The 24,343-nt window shown below is 50.7% G+C and overlaps 1 protein-coding gene across 1 annotated transcript; it reads right to left on the reverse strand.

Annotated features, from left to right (window-relative positions):
• Positions 1–4,482: 4,482 nt before the first annotated feature.
• On the reverse strand, positions 4,483–22,698 carry KLRG2 (killer cell lectin like receptor G2). Its single transcript, XM_061165894.1, has 5 exons — positions 21,836–22,698; positions 16,699–16,800; positions 15,955–16,100; positions 10,760–10,863; positions 4,483–10,292 (listed from the first exon to the last, which is right to left on the reverse strand). The coding sequence occupies exons 1-5, from the start codon at positions 22,635–22,637 to the stop codon at positions 10,172–10,174; spliced, it is 1,275 nt and encodes a 424-aa protein (XP_061021877.1). The 5' UTR covers positions 22,638–22,698; the 3' UTR covers positions 4,483–10,171.
• Between the last annotated feature and the right edge of the window lie 1,645 nt (positions 22,699–24,343).

The raw sequence follows: 24,343 nt of genomic DNA on the forward strand, positions 1-24,343 counted from the left end.
TTTTATGTAAAGAATAAACAAACAACACGGCCCTACTATATAGCACAGAGAACTATATTCAATACCCTATGATAAACCTTAATGGAAAAGTATTAAATATGTATGTATAACCAGATCACTTTGCTATACAGCAGTAATTAACACAACATTGTAAATCAACAGTACTTCAATAAAAAACAGCAGGGACGTGTGAGGTGTGGGGTGAATGGGGAAAGGTGGTCGGAGAAGGTGCAGGGATCATTCTGACCTCTTGGAACTAGGCTACAGGCCTCTGCAGGTGTCTGAGCATGCTCCGCTGGAGGGTGGGTGGTGGGTGGTGGGTGGTCCTAGCCAGCCTTAACCAGTTCATGTGCACCAGGTGCAGTTGAGACTCCCAAGTGCCTGAGGAATCAATAACCCAGCCATCTACCTTAGTGTTCAGGCTCCTGGCCTCTTAGGAAACATACATATGTTAACCTTGATCAGTGTGAGGCAGATAAAGCAGATTTGACTCATCCTCATGCACCATTTCGGTCTACTGCATCTTTTGATCATTCCTCAACCTTTTAAGTGTTAAAAATTTATCTTTTTTGTACCACACAGCTGTGGGAGCTTAGTGTCCTGAGTAAGGATTGAACTCGTGCCTCCTGCAGTGGACACGCATTTTCTTAACCACTCGTCCACTGAGAAAGTCCCTTGTGCCTCAGTCTTGAGGAAAGAGTGGCAGTGCCCACTCTGAATACTTTTTGCCGATAAGGGGTGTGTAGACCTAACAAGGACCTGGGTAAAGAAGCTGTTAGCACTCATTTGAAAATACTCTTATTCCTGATTTCAAGTTAACCTTTTGACCCCAATATGCAAACAGCACCTATGTGCCAGCTGTCTCAGCATTCATAGGCCAAAGTTGGTAATCAAAAAGATGGACCTTGGTGGGGAGGGGAGGGCAAGGCACACAGAATGTACGTGCGAGACATACTGATAATCACACATCAAGTCAGGGATCAGTGACTGACTCTGACCTCAAGTGCCTCAGTTGTTAACCAGTTTAGCTGAAACACTCAGATATTAAATATGGAAGGGACATGGGCCAGGAAAATTAAGTATGATTGCTACAATATCCTGTCCAAGTGGACTTTTAAAGGGGAAAGACAGCCAGGGTTATTTGAGGACACAAGGAGAGGACCAGGTTTCAGCTTCCGGGGGGAATGGAAGTTGGGTTGATTAGTCCAACATGACCTTAATATCTGAGGGTTCTCTATCCCAAGTGTCAGTGAAGGCAGAGGTGGTGGGAAAGTGCTGACAGGCATAACTAAGGGGTCAGCATGATCAAATATAGAAAAAGGTTTGGAGTAATATATCCAACAGCTAGAGAGAGTACCTGCTTTTGCCAGAGTTTGAGAAATCCTAATCATTGTTCTTCCAAGCCCAGGAGGTCAAAAGTACAGAAAAGACAAAAGAACGGTCATTCTGGTAACCTGACAAGTTATTTAAGTAACTTACCTTCTGAAGAATTTTATTTAACCAAAGCCAGCACTGCAGCAGTCTTGTTCACCTTAGTTTCTTTCTCACGGCTTCTTTCTGGAAAGCAACTTAAGATCTGCTAGGGACTCACTTGCCCATTCAGAGAAGTCAGTGTCAGGGGTATAGAACCAGCCAAGGTTTGGATGACCTTGGGCAAGGTTTGTTTCCCGTCTGTAACAGGGTCTCTATTTTCCATCGTGTTCCTCAGAAGGTCCAGTCCAGCAAGGATGGCACTGGTCTTGTAGATGTTCACCCTTCTAAGATTGCAGGGTAGAGGTTCGTTGTCCCCTCCTTTAAGAGTTTCCTGGGGAACTTCTGCCTGCCAGTACAGGGGACACCGGGTTGATCCCGGGTCTGGGAGTATTCCACATGCCACACAGCACGTAGCTGCCTCAGGGAGGCGCTAGTCCCTCCCAGTTGGATCCTTGGCACTTTCGCTGCCAAGGGCCCAGGTTCAATCCCAGGTTGGGGAATAAAGACCCCACAAGCAATGTGACCAAAAAAAAAAAAAAAAATAGCTGCTTCACATGAGTCTTCCCCATCTGGTGGTCTAGAGATTGGAGACCAGGCTTTTTCAAAATTTCTCAAGACACCTTAGTTACAAACATAGTCTCAAAGTTTAGAAAGCCAGATATTTGAAACAGCTAAGTGGCCCCCATATTGATCAGAAAGTCCAAAAATTGGTTTCTCACTGTCGTAGTCCTGCGAGGTTCTACATGCTGGAAATTGATGGACTTGGCGGGATTGAGGGGAGCCCTTGAGTTCTGTGGTCTCTATCATTCTCATCTATCTCAGTCATCTGATGCGCCACTTATTTTATCTTCTTCCAGAGTCTTCCTTAGGATGACACAGTCTCGTCTGAGGGCTCTCCTGTTTGAAATAATGCACAGTGGTTGGGCTGGGTCTCTTTTTTTTTGGTTGTGCTATGTAGCATATAGGATCTTAGTTCTCCGACCAGGGATCAAGCCCACACCCCCTGCAGTGGAAGTGTGGAGTCTTAACCACTGGATCGCCAGGGAAGTCCCAGAGGTCTCACTATTGATTGCCCCATTCATGTAGAAGCTTGGGGCCTCCTACCTTTTGCCGAGTCCCTTGTAGGGTCTTCACCTTGGTCCACCTCTTCCCTCTGTGAAGACAGAGTGGCCTGTTTCATTCTCTTGTTCCCTTCTGAGCCTGCCTTGCTATTAGAAACTGCAGGCAATCTCAACAGGTTAAGACATAGGCATTCCAAGAGCACCTTCCATTTCTTGTGTATGGTGGAAGTGGGGTGGGGGGGCACTCTGACCAATAAGTCTTATTCAGTTCAGTCGCTCAGTCATGTCTGACTCTTTGTGACCCCATGAATCACAGCACGCCAGGCCTCCCTGTCCATCACCAACCCCTGGAGTTTACTCAAACTCATGTCCATTGAGTCGGTGATGCCATCCAGCCATCTCATCCTCTGTCGTCCCCTTCTCCTCCTGCCCCCAATCCCTCCCAGCATCAGGGTCTTTTCCAATGAGTCAGCTCTTCGAATGAGGTGGCCAAAGTATTGGAGTTTCAGCTTCAGCATCAATCTTTCCAATGAACACCCAGGACTGATCTCCTTGCAGTCCGAGGGACTTGCAAGAGTCTTCTCCAACACCACAGTTCAAAAGCATCAATTCTTCAGCGCTCAACTTTCTTCACAGGCCATCTCTCACATCCATATATGACCACTGGAAAAACCATAGCCTCGACTAGACGGACCTTTGTTGGCAAAGTAATGTCTCTGCTTTTTAATATGCGGTCTAGGTTGGTCATAACTTTGCTTCCAAGGACTAAGCGTCTTTTAATTTCATGGCTGCAGTCACCATCTGCAGTGATTTTTGGAGCCCCAAAAAGTAAAGTCTGACAGTTTACACTGTTTCCCCATCTATTTCCCAAGAAGTGATGGGACAAGATGCCATGAACTTAGTTTTCTGAATGTTGAGCTTTAAGCCAACTTTTTCACTCTCCTCTTTCACTTTCATCAAGAGGCTCTTTAGTTCTTCACTTTCTGCCATAAGGGTGGTGTCATCTGCATATCTGAGGTTATTGATATTTCTCCCAGCAATCTTGATTCCAGCTTGTGCTTCTTCCAGCCCAGCGTTTCTCATGATGTACTCAGCATATAAGTTAAATAAGCAGGGTGACTGTACAGCCTTGACGTACTCCTTTTCCTATTTGGAACCAGTCTGTTGTTCCATGTCCAGTTCTAACTGTTGCTTCCTGACCTGCATATAGGTTTCTATAGAGGCAGGTCAGGTGGTCTGGTATTCCCATTTCTTTCAGAATTTTCCAGTTTATTGTGTGTTATTAACCACCTTTAAATTCTCTGGGGCCTCAGGGTCTGTATCTGTATAATGCCTCTAAGCTTTGAAGACCCTTGCTAGAAATTCTGAAAGACCCTCATTTGGGTTCCGTTTTATCTCTTGTACTTTATTAAAGCTTCTTCATTTGTGCATCCCTCTTTGAATCAGTCTCAAGTTTTGGCCTATCCCAGCATTCACATCCCACTTAGCATGTGCTATTGACAGAGCCATGCTCACAGCCTCCCACGCCGGCTTTCCAGGTCTACAGCACAGCCTCCTCATGAGCTTTATCCAGCACCATTCTGCGATCTTCTGAAATGAGAAGGGTATTGAATGAGTTCTGAATTCAGTATTGACACCTGCCCAGGTCGGATTTGGAGTATTAAAAAAAAAAAAAATTGATGAAAAAAGAATTCTTCCTTTCTCTTTGCTTTGTCTCAGTAAGTTGGTATATTGTTCTTCCAATTAAATAAATCTGAAGTTGAAAGTGAGACTGGACCCAGATCATTCCCATCGGCTGCCTGATCTCAGCATTCACAGCCCCAGTGGGGACTCTCCTTGGTGGACATTGCCCCATCTGAGTTTGTGTAGCTCCCTGGCCCAGTCAAATGACAGGTATGAGGAGGGCGAGATCACTCCTGTGGGCCCCTCAGAGACCAGAGGGCCCCGAGCCTGAGGCTGCGCTCAGACAGTGAAAAGAGAAGCAGCTGCCTCGCATAGGGTTGACAGCAAATCCCCCTTTTCATTAGGACTAGGCAAAACAGGTTTCTCTGCCTTCCTTCCTGTTGGACCATAGCCTGACATCTTTGCACAGGTTTATTCTGATACAATCACTGTACCTATGGTACTTCATCCCATTTTTCTTCCTATTTACAAAGTAAATCCAGTTGCAGAGGGACATGGTAAATGCAGGATCCATTTACAGGCCATTTTGCTCGGGAGTCTACAGGATGTTGTGGTCATACTGTGTTACCAAAAAGTACCATCACTTTCTTTTCCATGGATTCATAACTGAAAGTCTCCCAATTTTGGAAAATGCAGCCTAGAGGGCTGCCAGGGGGAACAGTACTTCCCGTTTTGAAGGGGCTTTGCTTCCATATGGTCCCAATAATGAAGTTTTTCTAAGGGTCCTTGCTGCCATTACCAAGCTCAGTCCCCAAGTATCAATTCTTTTATTTAATTATTTACTTATTTTTGGCTGGGCTGGGTCTTCATTGATGCATGCATGGGCTTTCTCTAGTTGCAGAGAGCAGGAGCTACTGTATGTTGTGGTGCACGGGCTTCTCATTGCGGTGACTTCTCCAGTTGTGGAGTGCAGGCTCTGGGGTGCTCGGGCTTAGTTGCCCCATGGCATGTGGGATCCTCCCAGGCCAGGGCTTGAACCCCTGTCCCCTGCATTGGCAGGCGGATTCTTTACCACTGAACCATCAGGGAAGTCCCCGCAACAGGTGATTCTGAACAACTGAAACAATCAGATGAAGATGGACAGAGACAAGTAAGACCCAAACAAACAATATCAGCAACCAAAAACCCCTGGCCTCCAACCCAGGTACAGGGCACCTCAGCAGCTGTGACCTTTTGTATTGTCTGCCAGAATCCCTCCAGTTAGACGGGCCCCCCAGCCTATGACCTGGTCAGGATTATCAAACGGTTTAAGCACTGCTAGATTTCTTTAACGCAGTTACTCACCCACAAGACATCTTCCAAACCAGCTGCTGAGAAATGAAATGTCGGTGGCACCTGGCAGGGAGATTTGGGGGAGGTCCTGGAACAAACGGACCAGGCAGCTGCTTGGACCTGTCCGCGGGCTCTCAGTACCAGCCAAGGGCCAACAAGCATAAGGTCCACCTGCTCCCCCCCGCCCCACCTGGCTCCGCAAACGTGTTACCCAGTCAGTTCTGTCCTGCCGCATCGCACGGAGCGCCAAACGCTGAGATGCCGGGTTTGGGGACAAAGAGTGGGTTTATTCCAGCCAAGAGAGGAGATGGGAAAACAGATCTCAGATCTCGAATCTGCCTTCCAGAAAGGGAGGGGCTCAGAGTATGTACAGGATGACAGATGCAGAGCTGCTGAGGGATGGGGAGAGGAGACTGGAAAGAGGTGCAGGAATCCTGAGCAGGTGTAACTAAGCTACGAGGAGGTCGTGAGAGCGGGCACCCACTCACACTGGAGGAGGTGGAGGGTGGGTGGTTCCATCCAGCCTTAACTGGCTTAGCTGAGGCTTCAGGGTCCTAGAAAATAACCCAGGCAGACACTGTTCAGGCTACCTGCTGCTTGGGAGGATACCCAGGTGTTAAAACAACCTTTTTAGTGGAGACAGGTGAAATGGATTTGATCAGTCATCACGTATGGTTTCAAAACCACTACGTCCTGTGTCTGTAAAGAGCAAGGCCATCTTTGCTTAGGTCTGTGGCCCAGTTGAGTCAAGTTCCCACTTGGAAACCAAGCAAAGTGGACAGAGTTAGTGACACTCCTAATTGCCTTAGGTCTGGGCTCCTGAACCAAACATTGGCCAGGGGGCTGGGACTGCACGGCGTACGATAGGCTTAGATGTATCAGGTACCTCCCAGGTTATCACTGCTCACCCTCACCTCAAACTGGGGTCACTGCCAAACCACATGGCTGCCCCACGGTGGCCGTAGGGGGTTGGAGCTTATAGGGAGAAGCCCAGTATCCCCAGTGATTGCTTTGCCTGAACACACACCCATACCATACAAGCCAGTAACCCTGTTCCTAGATACTCAAGACAACTGACAGCCTGCTTCCACACGCAGACTTACATTTGAATGTTCATAGCATTGTATTCATAATGGCCGTAACCTGGAGATAACCAACTAGAGAGATGATAAACAGATTGTGACTTATCCCTACACAGAAAGGAACTACTATCAGTAAATGTGGCAACCTGAACATGTCTTTAAAACCTTGTGCTATTGCTAAAGAAGCAGACACAAAGAGTACATAATGTCCAGTTCTGTTATGTGAAATCCCAAAACAAGCTAAACTTCAATTCACCTGGGGCTGGAGGTCAGGAAAGAGAGAGCACAGACCACAGACAGACAGGAGGGAACTTCCTGGAATGTTGGAAATACTCCATGTCTTTACTGGCAGTGCCTACTGTCTTCAGAAGGTACCCTCTTGATTTTTTATTTTTGGCTGCACTGTGAGGCCTGCGGGATCTTAGTTCCTTGACCGGGGATCAAGCCCATGCTCCCTGCAGTGGCTTCTTAACCACTGGACCACCCAGGGTGGTCCCAAAAGGTACTCTTGAGATGAGGGCATTTTCTTTGCAAATTACACCTCAATGAAGTTGACAAAATACACTTTTCCTGGTGACAATATAGACTCTTTTGGACAGTGTCTCACCAGGAAAGCTGGTAAAAACCTGACTTGGGGGTCGGTACCTACCCACTGCCCATCTCAGGATGAGTTGTGTGTGCTGCACACAGGTGACGTCCACAAGCGAGGTGTCCACAGCTCAGAAGCTGCTGTGACCTGCTGGGCCAGCCTGTATCAGAGGCTGTTCTCCAAAGCTCCAAGAAACAAGTAGGTGCTGGTAGCAGCATTAGTAGTGTGGATTTCAAACAGCAGCAGTTGGCAGAGCCCGGTGGGAAAAGAGCCTAGAAAAATTACTCAAGAGGAATTCCATGCAGACCAACCTGCTGTGTAACTTTCCCAGCCTCCATTTAGTAGAAAGGGAAATACATGCTCTGAAGGTGAGGTGAGGCTGAAACTTGTGAAAACACATCTTGATGTAAGAAATAATTACAGGTTGTAAGAACAGGCATTACAGTCACAGGAACCCTTTCTAAAACTAGTAGTTCTAAAGCCAGGCTGCACATCAGAATCTTTTGGACCTTTTAAACATTTCAATTTCTCTTTTTATCGAAGTAGTACCCAAATACAGGATTTTTAGTTAATTTTTTTTATTTCTTGGCTGCATGGTACAGCAAGAGGGATCTTAGTTCTCTAACCAGAGATCGAACTTGAGCCCTCGAAGGGGAAGCTGGGAGTCTTAACTCCTAGACTTCCAGGGAAGTCCCAAATATGGTATTTTTTTTTTTTAATATGATTTTATGTTAATAGGACTAAAGGATGTATATTTACAAAAAAGAACAAACATCAGTCCCCTTGTAATCTCACTCCTGTTCCTTAGAACAGCTTTTTAACCTTAAGTGTACAGCTTGATGAATTTTTACACGTGTATCCACCTAACCTCACCCACATCAAGATCCAGACCATTCCAGCATCCTCAAATACTCACTGGCACCTCTGCCAAATTAATACTGCCTTGCCTCAAGACAAGTACTCTCATGACTCCTGTCACCATCAAATAGTTTTAAGGTGGCCATCTGAAATGATTTTTGCCACTTCAATCTAGTGAAGTGAAAGTCGCTCAGTTGTATCGGACTCTGTGACCTCATTGGACTATACAGTCCATGGAATTCTCCAGGCCAGAATACTGGAGTAGGTAGCCTTTCCCTTCTCCAGGGGATTTTCCCAACCCCAGGATTGAACCCAGGTCTCCCGCATTGCAGGCAGATTCTTTACCAGCTGAGCCACCAGGGAAGCCCATTTCTTCTAGTACTTGTCTCCATAATTCTAAATAATAAGTGTACACTGCTATTCCTTGGTTTGCCAACTTTGGACAGTAACTAGGAGCTTCCTCCTTTGGTAGATCAAACTTCACTCGTCTACTCTCCTTCCTTACCCACTGAAGCAGAGAAACTCTCAGGTTTCTACGCCGCAGCCTCACACCACCCACCCTGGGCACCTGGGTCCTTGAAGCACCGCAGGTGAGCCTAAGTGTCATTGAGCCCAGAGGCCCCAAGCCGGTGGTGACCCTGAAACTGACGTGAAACCAGCCTGCCAACACCAGAACGTTCCCCGAGAAGGGCTCTGAAGAGAGTTAAACCGGGACACATCATCAAGCTCTGGGCTAATTTGTAGTTGGAAGGAAGTCATGAGAAACACCAGCGTGTTTCTAAGATTTTTATTGCTCGTCGGGTGTGTTCTCAAGGCTCTCCACCCCTTTCTCCCAGGCAGCCACACACTCTGTACAAGCTCTTAGTGTAACTCGAGCTTTCTCTGAGGAGTTTGGGCGCCGGGTCTGCCTTTAAAGAGGAAGGTTGGTTTGCGCCTGATTGGCACCATAAGCAAGAGCAGGTAGTTTCTTTCCTTCGGAGAAGCCTCTCTAGCCCGGAAGGGCCTCCCGGGGGTGCTAGTGGTATAGAATCCACCTACCAACGCAGGAGGTGCAAGAGACGTGGGTTCGATCCCTGGGTTGGGAAGATCCCCCGGAGGAGGAAATGGCCCCTCTCACTCCAGTTTTCTTGCCTGGAGAATCCTGTGGACAGAGGAGCCTGGTGGGCTATAGTCCATGGGGCTGCAGAGAGTCAGACACAACTGAGTGAGCCTGTGTGCATGCTCGTGCACACACACACACACTGTCTCTCTCCCTTCCCCCCACTTTGCTGCCATGCCCTTCAACCTGAAGACCCCTCACTGAACCTCAACTGGGGGGCATCTCCAGGCTGTGTCCCCACAGCTGTGAGAGGCAGGGCTACCTCACGCCTCCCCACATTTCTGATTCCTTTTTCTCAGACCCAAGCTTTGCAGCGGCTTCACCAACCAAGAGGGGGTGCTCCCTTGATTCCCCCTGCCTGGATGGCTCTGTCCTCGCCACGTCCTCTCAGCCTCTGGCATCAGCTAGGTGGATACCCCGCCAGCAACCCCTCCGATGACGGTCTGCACAAAGAACCTTACTCTCCCCCGGCTCCCGGGGCAGGGACCGGACCTGCTTCCTCTCTCCTCCGGGGCGGCCCCTTCTCCTGCCCCATCCTCCACACTCCGTGGATGCATCTGACCGCCTGGAAAGGGTCTTTATAGCAATGACGTCATTGCTGCCAAATCCCAGGCATGAAATAGGAGCCTCCCTCCATGGGCTCGAGGAGAACCCAGGCTGGGATCACCTGTGAGTCCTCTGTTCTCTGAAAGGGCATGCACCTGTGAGGCAGCAGATACGTGAGGGAATGGGGAATGGCTGGTTTAACAAGGGAGAAACAGGCTTAGAATTCTTTAAAAAAAAAAAAAAAAACACACAGGGTCACAGCAAATGCACTTCAGCAGCTGGAGATCCAGTGGGGGGCTCAGCCTTGGGGCAGCCGCAGCTCTTCTCTCCCGCAGACCCCAGCTTCCTGTCCTGGGACCCGCTCCCTGGTTCGCTGAGGCAGGACCATCGAGCACCGAGCGGGGAGACCTGGGCACCCGGGTCCAGGGAGGTGGCTGCCCCAGCTCTCAACCTGGCCTCCCCAGGGGCCGCATGCCCCCAGCAGACTCAGGGCAGGCGGAAGCCCAATTCACTTGGTCCCCTTGGCACAGACCCAGGGTCTGGGGGAGGCACAGTCCGAAGCCACCAGCTTGCCTCCCTCCAGGCGCCCGCACTCGAGATCCGGCTGGTCCTGGTCTTCCTCTGGGAGCCTGGGGGAGGGCGAGAGGACAGAGAGGCCTTCAGGAGCACGGGCCCTCCTGGCCTGTGCGGCCGCTGCCTGGGTACTGCTGGGGTCGCCGCCGGGAGCCCGGGGTCGGGAAAGAGCCCTGGGGCAGGAGCCAGGAGGCCGCACCCCATCCTGCCCCAGATGTCAGCCGGGTGGCTCTGGGCAAACCACCAAACCTCTTTAAGAGGCACACCCCTTATCCAGAGAAGGGGGTGACAGTCCTTGCGCAAAGGCATGGGGGACCCAACAAGGGATGGGGTGAGAAACCCATCCTAGGAGGGGGATGGAGAAGGGGCGGGGGGTGGGAGAGGACTCAACCTGGGGACAGGTGAAGGGGAAGGCTTCCGGGTCCCTCTGGTGCTGCTGTGATGTCACGCTGGTCACACGGGGGGCCCAGTGCTAGCAAACTGGGGACAGAGGGGCCAGCCACCCAGGCCCACGGTCACTCACAGCTGGGGTGGCAGGGGGGTCCCGTCGATCCAGTGCCAGCCCTGGGGGCCTCGTCGGGCTCCCACCCAGGAGTACTTGGTGACCGGGTGTCTGCTCAGGAAATCCTGAGGGAGGAAAGCAGTGGGTCATTCTTCTCGGGTCACTGGTACGGCTCACCTGGGCTTCCATGCCCCTGTCCGATCCCCCCACCCCAGCTTCCACAAGTCCCCAACTCCCCAAGCCAGAGACGTGACTCATCTCTCCCCAAACGCATGAAGTGGGAAGCTGTATTGGATGCTTGCTGGTTGACAGGCACTGTGCTCAGGCTTGGGGACCAGAAACAGGGGCGATCCCCGCTCAGCCTTCAAGGGGAGAGTGGATGTGATCCTCCATCCCCACGAGCAACGCACGATGGATACTGAGCAGGAGGAGAAACAAGGAAGCGCCGAGAAGACGGTGAAAGGCATGGGGAAAGCTGGGAGCCTACAAAGAAACCCAGGTGATAGATAGCAAGTAGCCTCGCTGGGCAGGAGGCTGCAGAGGTGGTCAGGGAATGGACGGTCAACACCACAGTTGCCAGCAAGAAGAATAAACTACATTACATCCATTCGGGAAAGTATTGGTACGATCACTAAAGGGGACTTCCCTGGGGTGCACTGGGTAAGAACCTTCCAATGCAGGGGGACGAGGGTTTGAACCCTGGTTGGGGAACTAAGATCCCACATCCAAGGAGCAACTAAGTCTTGAGAACCACAACTGCAGAGCCCTCATGCTCCAGGGCTTCTGCTCTGCAATGAAGACCCAGTGAAGCCAAAATCAATAATAATAAAAGATGTTTTAAAGAAGGACCATTAAAAATAAGGGTGAGTATGAAATCCATGGGGCAACATGGGGAAAAGTTACAGTCTGTGAGGGGTTACAGTCCATGAAAAAGCTGAATTAAAGTTGTGGCCTGATAATAAGAATAAAAAAATGTGTACACCTGGACACAGACACACGAGGAACAACAAAAATCAAAACAAGAGTGTTCAGAGAGCTGTTGGAGACGCTTTTTTCTTTTAAATACTTGTCCTCAATGTCATGATGTTTTTAGCAATGAATTAAAGCAAAAAAACTGTTTAAAAATGTTGAGGGGGCAGTGTGGGGAAGAGACTCAAGAGGGAGGGGAGGTATGTATATTTAAAGCTGACTCACGTTATAGTGTGGCAGAAGCCAACACAACATTGTAAAGCAATTATCCTCCAATTTAAAGAAAAATCTTCAACTCGAAAAAAGATGTCTCCATATCCTAAGCCCTGGTGTAGGGAACTGGAAGGTGGAAGGGTGGGGCAGCTGTCCACGCCAGCCCAATCTTTCCAGAACATAAATTGTGCTATGTCACAAGAGCGGTATCATGGTTCCTAATGCTCAGATGGGTAATTCCACTTTAGGGAAGAAATCCAACAACAGAAAGAGAAAATGAACATTCTCAAAATTTCCTGCTGCTATTTATAAAGATAAAATGGAAAGCACCCAAAATGCTCAGCAGTCAGGAAATAACTAGGCAAATTATGGGATATCAACATGATGGAAAATTACAGTGCTCTTAAAGATGACAGGCACACCGAACACGCAGTTAGGCAAGAAAATGTAAATATAAAACAACGCCAAGTGGAAAAAAGCAGACCATGCCAGCAAGCCCATGGCGCTCACCACGCTGAGCAGCACACACATTAGTGATGACAGGAAGTGGCCTGGCATACATCTGACCTAGGCTTAGTTCCTCTCTATCAGTGTTCAGGACTAGAGACAAAAGTTCTATGTTTGACCTTGGGGATGAGGAAGCAAGCGTGGGGACTTTCCTGGCAGTCCTGTGGTTAAGACTCTGCACTTTCACTGCAGAGGGCGCAGGTTCAAGCCCTGGTAGGGGAACTAAGATCCAACAGGCTGTGCAGTGTGGCCAAAAAAAAAAATAAAACCCACAGAAAGGAAGCACAGAATGATGCCTGCCCCCTTGATGACACTCCTATTTGTCCTTCAGGCCTCAGTTTAAAGGTGACTTTCTGTAGGGACACTGCACTGAACCCCTCCCCTGGATCACCACAACCTTCATAGTTTGGAGCACGGTGTGAGACACCGAACTTGTCAGTGTTCTGTATCAGTGAACTTGGTGAGGACTGGGGGCCTGCCCTATCGATCACTGACCGTGAGAGCCCAGCACACAGCAGACCAGCCCAACAAAATGAACCCCCAGCCCCCATGTCCCTGCCAATAACCAGCAAGGGCCACAGGTAACAGGCGAGCTGTGAGGCCAGCCCTGCACCCAGAGGTGTTGGTGCAGACCCACCCCCCACCCACCCCTTTCAGGAACATCAGCTGGTCAACAGCTGGGAAAGGAACCTGAAAGAACTTCCAGACTGAGGGGTGGCAACCTCACCCCTTCTGAAATCCCAAAGACCAGAAGACCAGACTGCACAAGGCACACACAGCCGTTCCTGGGCTTTTCATTCCCTCTCTGGCTGGACTCCACAGGCCGGGGCCCAGGGGTAGGGCTGGGTGGGAGCTTTGGAGGGGATGAGAAGGAACCTGGGCTGGCTTTGAGCTGTGAGTCAGAGGGCAGGGCAGCCCTAAGCATCTTGCAACTGTGGCTGCAGCAGACTTGGGCCTCCCGCTACCCAGCCCCAACCTCCTGGGAGCAGTCACTGCCTGATCACCAGATCTTGGAGCTTCTACCAGTACTGAGAAGGTGACTATCACTGCAGAGGAGAGCTTTGGGGCCTGGCCGCCCCTCACTCAAATTCTGGTTCTGTGACTTGCAAGCTACGTGACCCTAGGCAAGTTCCTTGACTTTTCAGAGCTTCAGTATGATCCCCTGTAAAGTGGGGGAGATGTTTGAATGAGGCCTGAGATCATGTCCATAAAGCCAAGGGCGTGTAGTACACACTCATTAAATTAGTCTCCAGTCGGCTGGGTGCTGTGTAAAGCTTTGTGTCTGACCCCAACATACACGACCTCATCTGATACTTGGCGTTGCCAAGGTGATCCTGCCCTTCTCTGTCGTAGCCCCAGGCCATCTGGCTCTCTCCCTGGGCCTTCCCCACTCAGCTCCACCCATTCCATTCCTTGCAGCTCAGACTCCACTAACCTGTTCCCATTGTTAGTGAAAATTGTGGTGTGGGAAAAGCACTGTCTAGAGACAAAAGTAAATTCTAGAAATTTGGGGGGCTTCCCTGGTGGCTCAGATGGAAAAGAATCAGCCTGCCATTCAGGAGACCTGGGTTTGATTCCTGGGTCGGGAAGATCCCCTGGAGGAGGGCCTGGCAACCCACTCCAGTATTCTTGCCTGGAGAATCCCCATGGACAGAGGAGCCTGGCGGGCTACAGTTCATGGAGTCGCAGAGAGTCAGACACGACTGAGCAACTAAGTACAGAAACTCTGGAGTAATTTACAGCTCAAAGGAAAGCTCTGCAAGGGTGGCACTGACATTGGGCGCCACTGTCTCTAGCTGGTAAGTCTCCAATTTTGCTACCAATGTGGGGGTGGGGGATGTGATCCTGATATTCCCTGAAAGCTTATGTTCTACATCTTAAAATTAAGGTAAATTACTTTCCATGCTTTCATACATTTCTTCTTTAAAAACTGTGGTAAACTATACATATCATAAAATGTACCATTTTTAAAAAGTGTGTAGCTCAGAGGCTTTAGGTTCACTCACTGCTATATGACAATCACTGCCCCCTTCATCTCCAGAACTTTTTCATCTTTCCCAACTGAAACTTTGCACCCATGAAGCAACTCTGATTTCCCCCTCCCCCTGGCAACCACCATTCTACTTTTTCCCTTCAAACATTTCTGTGTTAATATTTGAATGTTTTAAGCTATATGATTTTCTGAATCCTATGATATCTATTCGTGTTTTCATCTTTCTGCACTCAAGATGTGGCTTACAGTCGGTGTGTACATTTCAAGAATCTTCTTCCTTCCCCACCCCTGCGAAACCAAGCTGATCTTAAACCAGTGGCCAGTGAATCTAATGATTGATGGCACATGTGTGCAAGCTAAGTCGCCTCAGTCGTGTCTCTTTGCAACCTATGGAATGTAACCTGCCAGGTTCCTCTGTCCATGGGATTCTCCAGGCAAGAATACTGGAGTGGGTTGCCATGCCCTCCTCCAGGGGATCTTCCGGACCCAGGGATCAAACCTGTGCATCTTGGGTCTCCTGCACTGGCAGGCGGGTTCTTTACCACTAGTGCCACCTGTGAAGCACTGAAACTTTCTTCTTAACCTCTTGAGGAAGATGAGCTGTGTCTATCATCGGGCTGTGTGTACTACTGGCACTTTGGCGTGTCCCAGGGGTCCCGTGCCTCCCAGCTTGTGAGCCCAGCCTTTGCCAGCCGGCCCGGCCCCTCTATCAGCCGCCGGCCTGTCCTCAGCTGCTCTTTCCCACCTCCGCCTCGGTACCTCCTGCAGCTTCTGGCCCTCATCCAGAACTCGGGAGAATTCTAGAGCTCCACAACCAGCATATTCAGGATTTTAACTGCTTGAGACCCAAGTCTTCACTTTGGTCTTTTTCCAAGGGGCATTTTTGAAAAAGGCTTATCAAAACTTTGTGATATATGTTCTGATTATATACACTTATGTCACAAATGATTGATCCTATGTGCTAAGTTTTAAAAGAATTTAAGACCCATTTGCAACTGGGGTAGTTCAGCCCATCTCCCCTCTTGGAGGACCCCAGTCACAGGGAGGCCATTTGTTCAGGTGACATCCAAAGTCATTGTGGACCAAATCTGTCTGATGTAAGGGAGGCTGGAGGGCAGGGACCTTTTGCTTCACCAGTTTTCTGATGACACTTGCTACGCTGAGTGGGTCTCAGGAGATGGGCTGCTAAGTCCTTGCCCAGTTCACCCTCCACCCTCCATCAGCTCCAGGCACTCTCTAGGGACCCACCAAGTTCCCAATGGCCTTCACTTTACAGACCCAGCAGGGCTGGGTCGGGCAGAAACCATTATATTCTGATCTCTTGGGCTACCATTCCTCTAGCATTTCCCCCTACTTCTAGAACATACTATTTGTGGAACACCTAGAACATTCCAAAAAGCTTGAAAGAAGAAAAATAATCACTTGTGGCTCCAGTGATAACCATTAGTATACTTCCTTTCAGTACTTTTTCTTTGCAAGTGTATTTACGGTCTTCGGATCATGCCCCTCCTCTGCCCACCTCCCCCCTTCTCACCTGGGTGTGTCTCAGCAGGGGGAGGGTAGCGTGGTGGGCTGAGCAGAAAGCCTGGCTGGTCTCCCAGGCCTCGGCTTCGGCTGCGAGGTAGTAGCACTGCCCCTCGGACCACATCCAGCCCGGGGGGCACGGTCGGCATCTGGTCCCTGTGGCACGGAGACCGGAGGTGAGCACAGGGTAAACTGTACAGAGTTTAAACTGCTCAGGATTGGTATGGATGTTCAAATATCAGGGGGCAGGTGCGGATCATGGAGCGGGCGAGCCTGGAAGGGGAGAGGGAAACCAGCACCGGGGGGGCGGGGCGAGCACCGAGAAGGCTTATGCACAAGCTGCATCCACCAGGAAGGGGCTCTAATGCCTTACCTTTGCTCACTGAGCCCCCTATCTTTGTTCATCTGCCCAGGGGGGGTGTCTTTTTTTTTTTTTTCTTAAAAGATTTTTTGGATTTGGACCATTTGTTAAAGTCTTTATTGCATTTGTTACAATATTACTTCTGTTTCATGTTTGGAGTTTTTGGCCGCACGGCACGTGGGCGCTTAGCTGCCCAACCAGGGACTGAACCTGTACTCCCTGCGTTGAAAGGCGAAGTCCTAACCACTGGACTGCCAGGAGAGTCCCTGGGGATGTCTTTTACTAATTTCACAAAGAAGCTGGAAGGACTAGACACCCTGCTGGTGGAGCAGGGGAGGAAAGGGAATGGGGGAGGAGGAGGAGACGGGTGATGGTGGGGAAGAAGATCCACACCTGTTTTCGAGGCCAGGGCCACAACGGCCACCGCCAACACTGCCAGGAGCACGGCCATGACTGCCAGGGCCCAGCGCAGGGACCTCATGTACATGGGCAGCCCTGGGAGAGGGGGAGGGGACAACCAGGAGACACAGGTTAGGAGATCATCGCAACTCAGGACCATGCTGCATCACACCCACCTCAGCACCCACCCCCTCGGCCCATAACACCAGGGAAAACCATCCAACTTAGGTCCAAACTTCATATTTGGGAGAAAACTGCTAGAAGATATTCCACTTCTTAAATAACTAGGAGACACAAGATTCTCTTCAAGTGAGGGAGTGGCTAACAACAATGAATGGAGCACCTGATGTGCACTAGAGGCAAGGCACCAACAACACCAAGGATGGGACAAGGTCCCCGCACTCAGGTTGCTAATGGGACAGGCAAAGATGCCAGGAGATAAAATTTCACAGGAGGGCGGGCCCAGGGCTAGATTCAAAGTTCAACAGACCCTCCAATTCAAGTTCAAGTCCTGACTCCATGGGCCCCTCAAGTGTTCTTGGTGCTTTCCCATTTTAATGTTGGAATCACACCTGCCTCTTCTCTCTTGCTCCAGGTCACTGGAGACCACTGATGAAGCATCAGGCAAAGAGAGCTTTGCAGGATGCAGAGCATTAGACAAATGCGAGCTGTCAGCCACTCAGGGACCAGGGGACCAGATGGCTGGAATGAGGCTGCGGAGGGGAAAGGAAGATGGGGGACACTCCAGGAGAGAGGAAGGACTCAGAGATAGAACGTGTTCAGATGTCACATCCTGCCCTGTATACAGAATAACTGGGGAGACCAGAGGGGAACACTTGGAGAATAAAACATAGTCAATGCTTGCTCACAGACATCGATAGTTATAAGCAGCTTTCCACCCAGAAAGGCACATGCATCTGAAGCGCTCAGGATGGGACCTCGACCACAACTCAGGTGTGAAATCAATCAGAGCAAAAACATCTTGCTGCAGGGGGCCCCAGACCTATCCAGATCTTGGGGATGAGGGTCAGGAATGCTGCATAATCAGTGTGAGGAAATCAGTCATGTTTCCCAAAGTCTAGAAGCAGAAGTCTGTGGCAAATATTTCATTCTTTTGAAAAGGCTAATTCCATTAAGAAAAAAAAAAGCCACGTACATTGTATATTCCCACTGTCCAATTCCCTTTTTGTATCAGGTATTGACATCTTCAGTGTCACACCCTCTGCTGCTTTTCTTCACTGCTCATCCACTGTCATTCTCTATATTTTGACTACCTTTCCCGCCCCACAACTGAAATACCACCTGCTTCCTCCTGTAGTCAAATCCCACAGCTGGGGTAGAGCCGGTTTGGGGGGACTTACAGTTTATTCACCTGGGGCAGCCAAGGGTCATCATAAAAACTAAAATACACACTTCCAAATACAAAGCTTACCAGAGGACTCAGAGGGCTCCTGCCACTGAGAGACCTGCAGGTCAGTCTGCTTTGGCTGGTGGCCTCTGTCCCTCTGGCTGAGCTCAAGCATGCTGGACACCACTCTCTTGGCTCCACTTCCTCCAGACACTGAGAACATTCTTCCTCTGAATGTAGCCCCCCCCCCCACCCCCATCCCATGCCATAGCAGACTGCCAGGCCCTTTTGTTTTCTCCAGAGTAAGGTCTGCCGGAGGGCAGGGTCAGGACTCTGTTTCCTCCTATCCTCCACACCTGATGTGCTGAGCACAATGCGACCGGCACCAGCGGGTTGGACAACCACTGAGATCCAACTGCTGCTCTCCTGCCCTAACTGGGCTGGGGACGAAGCGTTCCTGACACGTGCTCACACTCTGAAGTTAGTGCCATTCATTGAGTGTTGATTTACAGAGCACTGCCAGGTGTCAGAGATTTGGTGAGATGTGAGCTGTCACCAGCTGTGCCCCACGGGGCTTGGGAATCCTGAGGATACTCACAAGAGGGATGCGGAGCTGGGCAGCACAAGGGCCCGTGGAACACAGAATAGAGACACCTAATCCAGCCTTGGGACCAGATGAGGTGACTCTAAACCAACACCTAAGGGGGCATATTCTCCATCCGAGGATCCAGCTGTCCCCACAGTTTTAGGCTGTCTGCAAAAAGCAGCTTCTCTTCTGGGCTGCATGCTGCCATAGAGAACATTCCCTGAGTCTTTTTTTTTGTTTTTAATATTTATTAATTTGATTGTGCCAGGTCTTAGTTGCAGCATGTGGGATCTAGTTCCTTGACTAGGGATTGAACTCAGGCTCCCTGCATTGGGATTTTCAGTTTACATGGGGCCAGCGCCTCTGGGACAGTTGCCCCCCAAAAGCAGTGAAGAGACAAAGCAGTATGTCCCCTAACTCTCTCCACAGTGGCCTCCGCCCTCCCGGGTTCTCAAGGAGGGGACGTGGAAACAGCTGGCTGGCAGCATTACTGTGCTGGGGGCCTGGGCAAGTCCCCCAGCCTGTGCCCTCGAGTGCCCTCTTGTTGAGGTCACTAGCTTGATCCCAGGTTGGTAAAGGCCACAGTAGGCAGAAACCACATGCAGAGTTCCTCATCCAGGCAGCTTCCCTCAGACCCAGCCTCAGCCAGGTGCTGTGGACCTTAAAGTTCTTTGATCCCACACTTCCCAGAGAGCAAGCCCAAAGCAGCAGTGTCTATGTACACCTTGCAGTATTTTCTGCCAGGTGTCTTCCCCCTATACCCTCAAGATCCATCCCCACGCCCCCAGGTTCCTTGCCTCATGCCCAGAGCACTGCTCCTAAGTGGCAGCATTCCCCAAGTCTGCCTCTCCCCAGGACACTGCTGACCACATCTTCCTCAAACTCTCACCTTTTGCGGCCTCTTTGTATCCTGATTCTCTTCCTACCACCTATTCTTTTCTTTCCCAGTCTGTGACTGGCTCCTCTTCCTTTTGTTTTTTGGTGATGCATGGCATGCAGGATCTTAATTCCCAGATCAGGTATCGCACCTGCGCCCCCTGTAGTCGGGGCTTGGAGTCCTAACCATTGAACTGCCAGGGACGTCTGACTCCTCTTCCTTTAAATGACATCACTACCTGGAATTCCCAAACGCACCTGCTTATTTCTTCCTCACCTCTTTCCCCATTCTCCACTCTGGAAGGATAACCCAATGAATCCATCACTCCACTACTCAGATCAGAACTTGGGAGGCATCCCCACTCTTCCTGTTCGCGCATCTTCATGGGCACAGTGGCCTTGCTCACTAACCCTACCTCTTGAACCCTCCCTCCCATCCCTGCCACAGATCATCTCTTCATCATCTCTTGTTCAATGACTGCTATCACCTCCTAAGGTTTGCCTTCCTTCAACCTCATCCCTGTCCCAACCTTCCTCCACAGTGCTGTCAGAGCCCACTTTCTAGTCATCTCCTTATCACCCCACCCTTCAGACGGTAAAGAATCTGCCTGCAACACAGAAGACCCAGGTTCAATCCCTGGGTCGGGAAGATTCCCTGGAGAAGGGAATGGCAACCCACTCCAGTATTCTTGCTTGGAGAATTCCATGGACAGAGGAGCCTGGCAGGCTACAGTCCATCAGGTCACAAAGAGTCGGACATGACTGAGCAACTTCTATTATTAATCTGATAAAAAGCTATAGACTCATTATGGTAGACAGAATAACATCCCCCTAAAGATGCTGGTAAAGAATCCACCTGCCAATGAAGAAGACACAGCTTTGATCCTGGGTCGGGAAGATCCTCTGGAGGAGGAAATGGCAACCCACTCCAGTATTCTTGCCTGGAAAATTCCATGGACAGAGGAGCCTGGCAGGCTACAGTTCATGGGGTTGCAACAAGTCAGACACAGTTGAACACACATAGCATGGCAGCAAAGATGTCCACGTCTTAACCCCTGGAACCTGGGAATATGTTAGGTTACAGGTACATGGGGATTAAGGTTTCTTATCTGCTGACCTTGGGATGGATTTCTGGGTGGGTCCAATGTAATCACAAGGGTCCTTATAAATGGAAGAGTGGGACAGAAGGTCAGGAGAGTCAAAGATGGCAGTGGGAGGCTTCAAGCAGACATTGTCTGGTTTTGAATATACAAAGGACCATGAGCTAAGGAACTCGATCCCCCTTAGAAACCAGAAAAGGCAAGGAAACAACCATCTCCTGAAGCCCCCAGAATGGATCACGGGGGTTGATAACTGGACTTTAGACCCCAGAGCCTACATCAGATTCCAGACTTAGAGAACCACAAGATAATAAAGTAGTGACTTTTTAAGCCTCTAAGTTTGTGCCAGTTTGTTACAGCAGCACCAGAAAACGACTACACTTCTACAGAAAGTGTGCTCGCACCCAACTCTGCACAAGTTCCTGAGTGATCTGAGTCCTTGAACTCTACCATGTCCAAGAACAAGCCCCTCACCTCCGGTATAGAGCCCCTCGGGATTTGGAGCCTGTCCAGCTGACCCGTCCTTCCTCTCCGCTGGCCAAGCTTTTAGCAATGTGCCTGTGTCTAGCTCCACAGGGTCCCTGTTCCCGCTGGCTTTCTACCTAGAAGGAGTCTACCACCGGCAACTGCTTAAGCATTCAAGACTTAGCTGAGGGAAGCTTTCCCATGCCCTCAAGTTCACAAACCACTCCCTTCTGCTTCCGTGTCCAGGATTTTTATATTTAGGATCTTTCTTCTTCACTGCAAACCCTCACGCCGCGGGGCACGCCTCTCCCACCCCCGCCCAGTCTAGCCTGTTGTCCCCACGCAGTAGCTGCTGAATGGATGAGTGTTAGGGGCCAGGTGATCTCTAATATATGGGAGGGAAAGAGGAACCCTGGGCCTAGAGAGGTCGGCCAGCCAGAGCCAGGATTAGGTTGTTCTACCCGGTCGCCACCACCGTCACATGATCCCGAAAGCCTTCCTCGCGCTTGGAATTCCTTCCACCTCTACTTCTCAAAGATGCTGCGCACACTAAGACGGAACGCGAAAGTTCTTGGAGGGTCAGGGAGGGAGAATAGTGGTTTTATTTTTATTTTTTTTTACTACCAATAATTTGAATTATAATTACGTAGACAGTAAAGTTATTGGCTGTAAGCCAGAGAGGCCTGGTGGGGGTTCCTCCGCCCCAGTGGCTCAACCCCCACCGGGCAGCGCTGCTCCCGGCGCCCGCGCGCTTACCTACGCGCTTTATGATCCGGGACATCTTCTTGTCGCCGTACAGCTCGGCGTGGGGCAGGAGCACGGCGTCCTCCCGGCAGCGGCAGCGGCACCGGCACGTGGGGGAACCCGGGGACTCTGCGCCCCCCTCCGTGGAACTGGCGCAGCCCTCGGCGTCGAGGCCGCGCTCAGTCCCGGAGGCGGCGGGCGGCGTGCCGCGGCCCCTCGTGCCTCCCGGGGACGGGGTCCGCCGCAGGAGCGTGTGCGCGGGGGAGGTGTGGCGGGAGAAGCCCGGGGACTCGGGCACCGGGACCGTGAGGAAGCGCGTGGAGGGCACCGGCGAGGGCGCGCGGCTGCCGCCGGCCGAGCCCACGGACTTCACGCGCACGTCCACCTGAAGTTCCACCGGGGTCCAGGTGCCCGGAGTTGGCTCACCCGGAGCGGCCTTGGGTATCAGCTCGGCCTCCGGCGCCTCGCCGTCCCGGGGCTGCTCGGCCGCGGCGGGGCCCGGAGACGGCGGCTCCGGGCCCGTCGACGCCTGGCGGCGGAAGGCGCCATAGCCCAGGCTGGGTGGCAGCAATCGCAGAGGCGCTGGGCGAGGCGAGGGCAGCATCTTCCCGCCCGACAGGTCCTGGCCCGCGCCCGCCGCCTCTTTGGCGGGGGCCAGACTCAAGCTGTTCTCGGGACTCTCAAGGCGTCTTTTCTCCGCGGGGACCTGCGGCTGCTCCAGCTCCGGGACCTGGCTTCCCAAGGACTCCATTTCGAACTCGGCCCCAGCTCGGTTTTCCCTCGACGCCCCCCGCGCCTCCCGGTCCCCCTCCATCCTGTGTGCAGAGCAGCAGAGATGCCGAGCGGGACGCACCTGGGCCAGGTAGGGAGTTAGCTTCTCCTCCCGGGTTGCGATTGGTCCAGAGGAGTCGCTTAAGTGGCCAAGCCACGCCCCTCCTCGTCGCCACACCCACTTCCTCCTCCCAAGGGCCCGCCCAAGGGCCCCGGCTGGGATTGGCTGTGGCCCGCCGTCTGACTGACTGAGGTTTTACTCAGAAAGACAGAGCTGGGAAGACTCATAAGGGGGATCCCAGAGCTCAGACTCCTCTCTTTCCTGTCCCTGACCCCAATCATTTCCCCCTCTAGCGCTCTGGACTGTGCTGATTTTTGAGAGTTATAGCTTGGGCGGAGAGCGATTGGCCAAGCCTGTAGAAATCCTGGGACCTCAGTAAAATCAGCGGGTCCAAAGGGAATGGGCCTGCTTGTGCAAAAGCAGCAGAGCTGAGATCCGGACGCAGTAGCCGGGGAAGGGGCGGAACACCGAGAGGTCACTCCCAAGGCAGAAGTCGCAGGGACATCTACTCTGGAGGCCCGACTCCCACTGTGCTAACTCAATAAAGACTGAGAGATTAATAAGCTTGAAAATGTGTATTTTCACTGGGGCCAGTAATCGAAATACCATTAAAAAATATAGATTCCTGGTGGACTCCACCTAGACCTACTGAATCTCATAAGGGGATAAAGAGGGCAATTTTCAACAAGTGCCCCAGGACTTCCCAGGTGGTGCTAGTGGTAAAGAACTTGTCTGTCAATGCAGGAGACGTTAAGAGACTCTGGTTTGATCCCTGGATCGGGAAGATCCCCTGGAGTAGGAAATAGCAATCCATTCCAGTATTTTCGCTTGGAGAATACCATGGACAGAAGAGCCTGGTGGGCTACAGTCCATGGGGTTGCTAAGAGTGGGACTTCACTGAGCGACTTAGCACACATTGTATGGTACAGTACAGCCCCAGGGCTCGAAGATATAATACAGTCCACTCAGTTCAATCCTAATTTCTGATAAGTAAAAGTTTTCTTTTTAAGGATAAGTACATCCCAAGTGCTCCATTATCCGAAATTAAAATTTAACCTACCTCCTACATTTTTCTTTTTTTAAAATGATGTGATTTTATTTACTTTTTTTTTTTTTTTGGCCATGCTGTGCAGCATGAAGGATCTTGGTTCCCCAACCAGAGACTGAATCCACACCTCCTGCATCAGAAGGTGGAGTCCTAACCACTGGACCTCCAGGGAAGTCCCTGCCTCCTATATTTTTACTCACCAAACCAGGCAACTCTATTTCCAGGGACTTCTGCTGGAGTGGTCTTGGGAACAGCATCTGAAAAGACCACAGACTTGTTACTCCTGGGGTAAAGAAGGAAGGAGGCGGTGAAGGGGAAGGATCTTAGGAGGGCAGTTAAACTACTAGAAAGGAAGCTCCCTGAAGACAAATGACTGGGAGAAAAAGTCCAGCAGAAAGAAAACACAATATGAGAACACTTTATATTTAATGTCTTCCAAACCCAGGCTATATATTTAATGTGAGGACATATATATTCATGAAAATGAATTTTAAAAGATATGGAAAGATACATTCCAAAGTGATAATACTAGTGGATTTTGCTGTAGGTTGTTTGGAGGATGGGTGCAGGGGTTGTCTAGGAGACTTAAACTGATCTGCAATGTTTCCAATTTCTTGAAAGAGAAGGTATTTATTGTATG

Source organism: Dama dama, chromosome 18 (genome assembly GCF_033118175.1).
Source record: "Dama dama isolate Ldn47 chromosome 18, ASM3311817v1, whole genome shotgun sequence".
In the NCBI taxonomy this organism is placed as follows: domain Eukaryota; kingdom Metazoa; phylum Chordata; class Mammalia; order Artiodactyla; family Cervidae; genus Dama; species Dama dama.

What these genes read in the sequence shown, in the direction of transcription:
- KLRG2 (XM_061165894.1), bottom strand. Translation starts at nt 22,637, where the DNA reads ATGGAGGGGGACCGGGAGGCGCGGGGGGCGTCGAGGGAAAACCGAGCT. An exon ending in CCGGATCATAAAGCGCGTAG is followed by an intron (nt 16,801 to 21,835) that starts GTAAGCGCGCGG and finishes CCCCTCTCCCAG; the next exon opens with GGCTGCCCATGTACATGAGG. An exon ending in CCCTGCTGAGACACACCCAG is followed by an intron (nt 10,864 to 15,954) that starts GTGAGAAGGGGG and finishes TTCCTCCCTCAG; the next exon opens with GATTTCCTGAGCAGACACCC.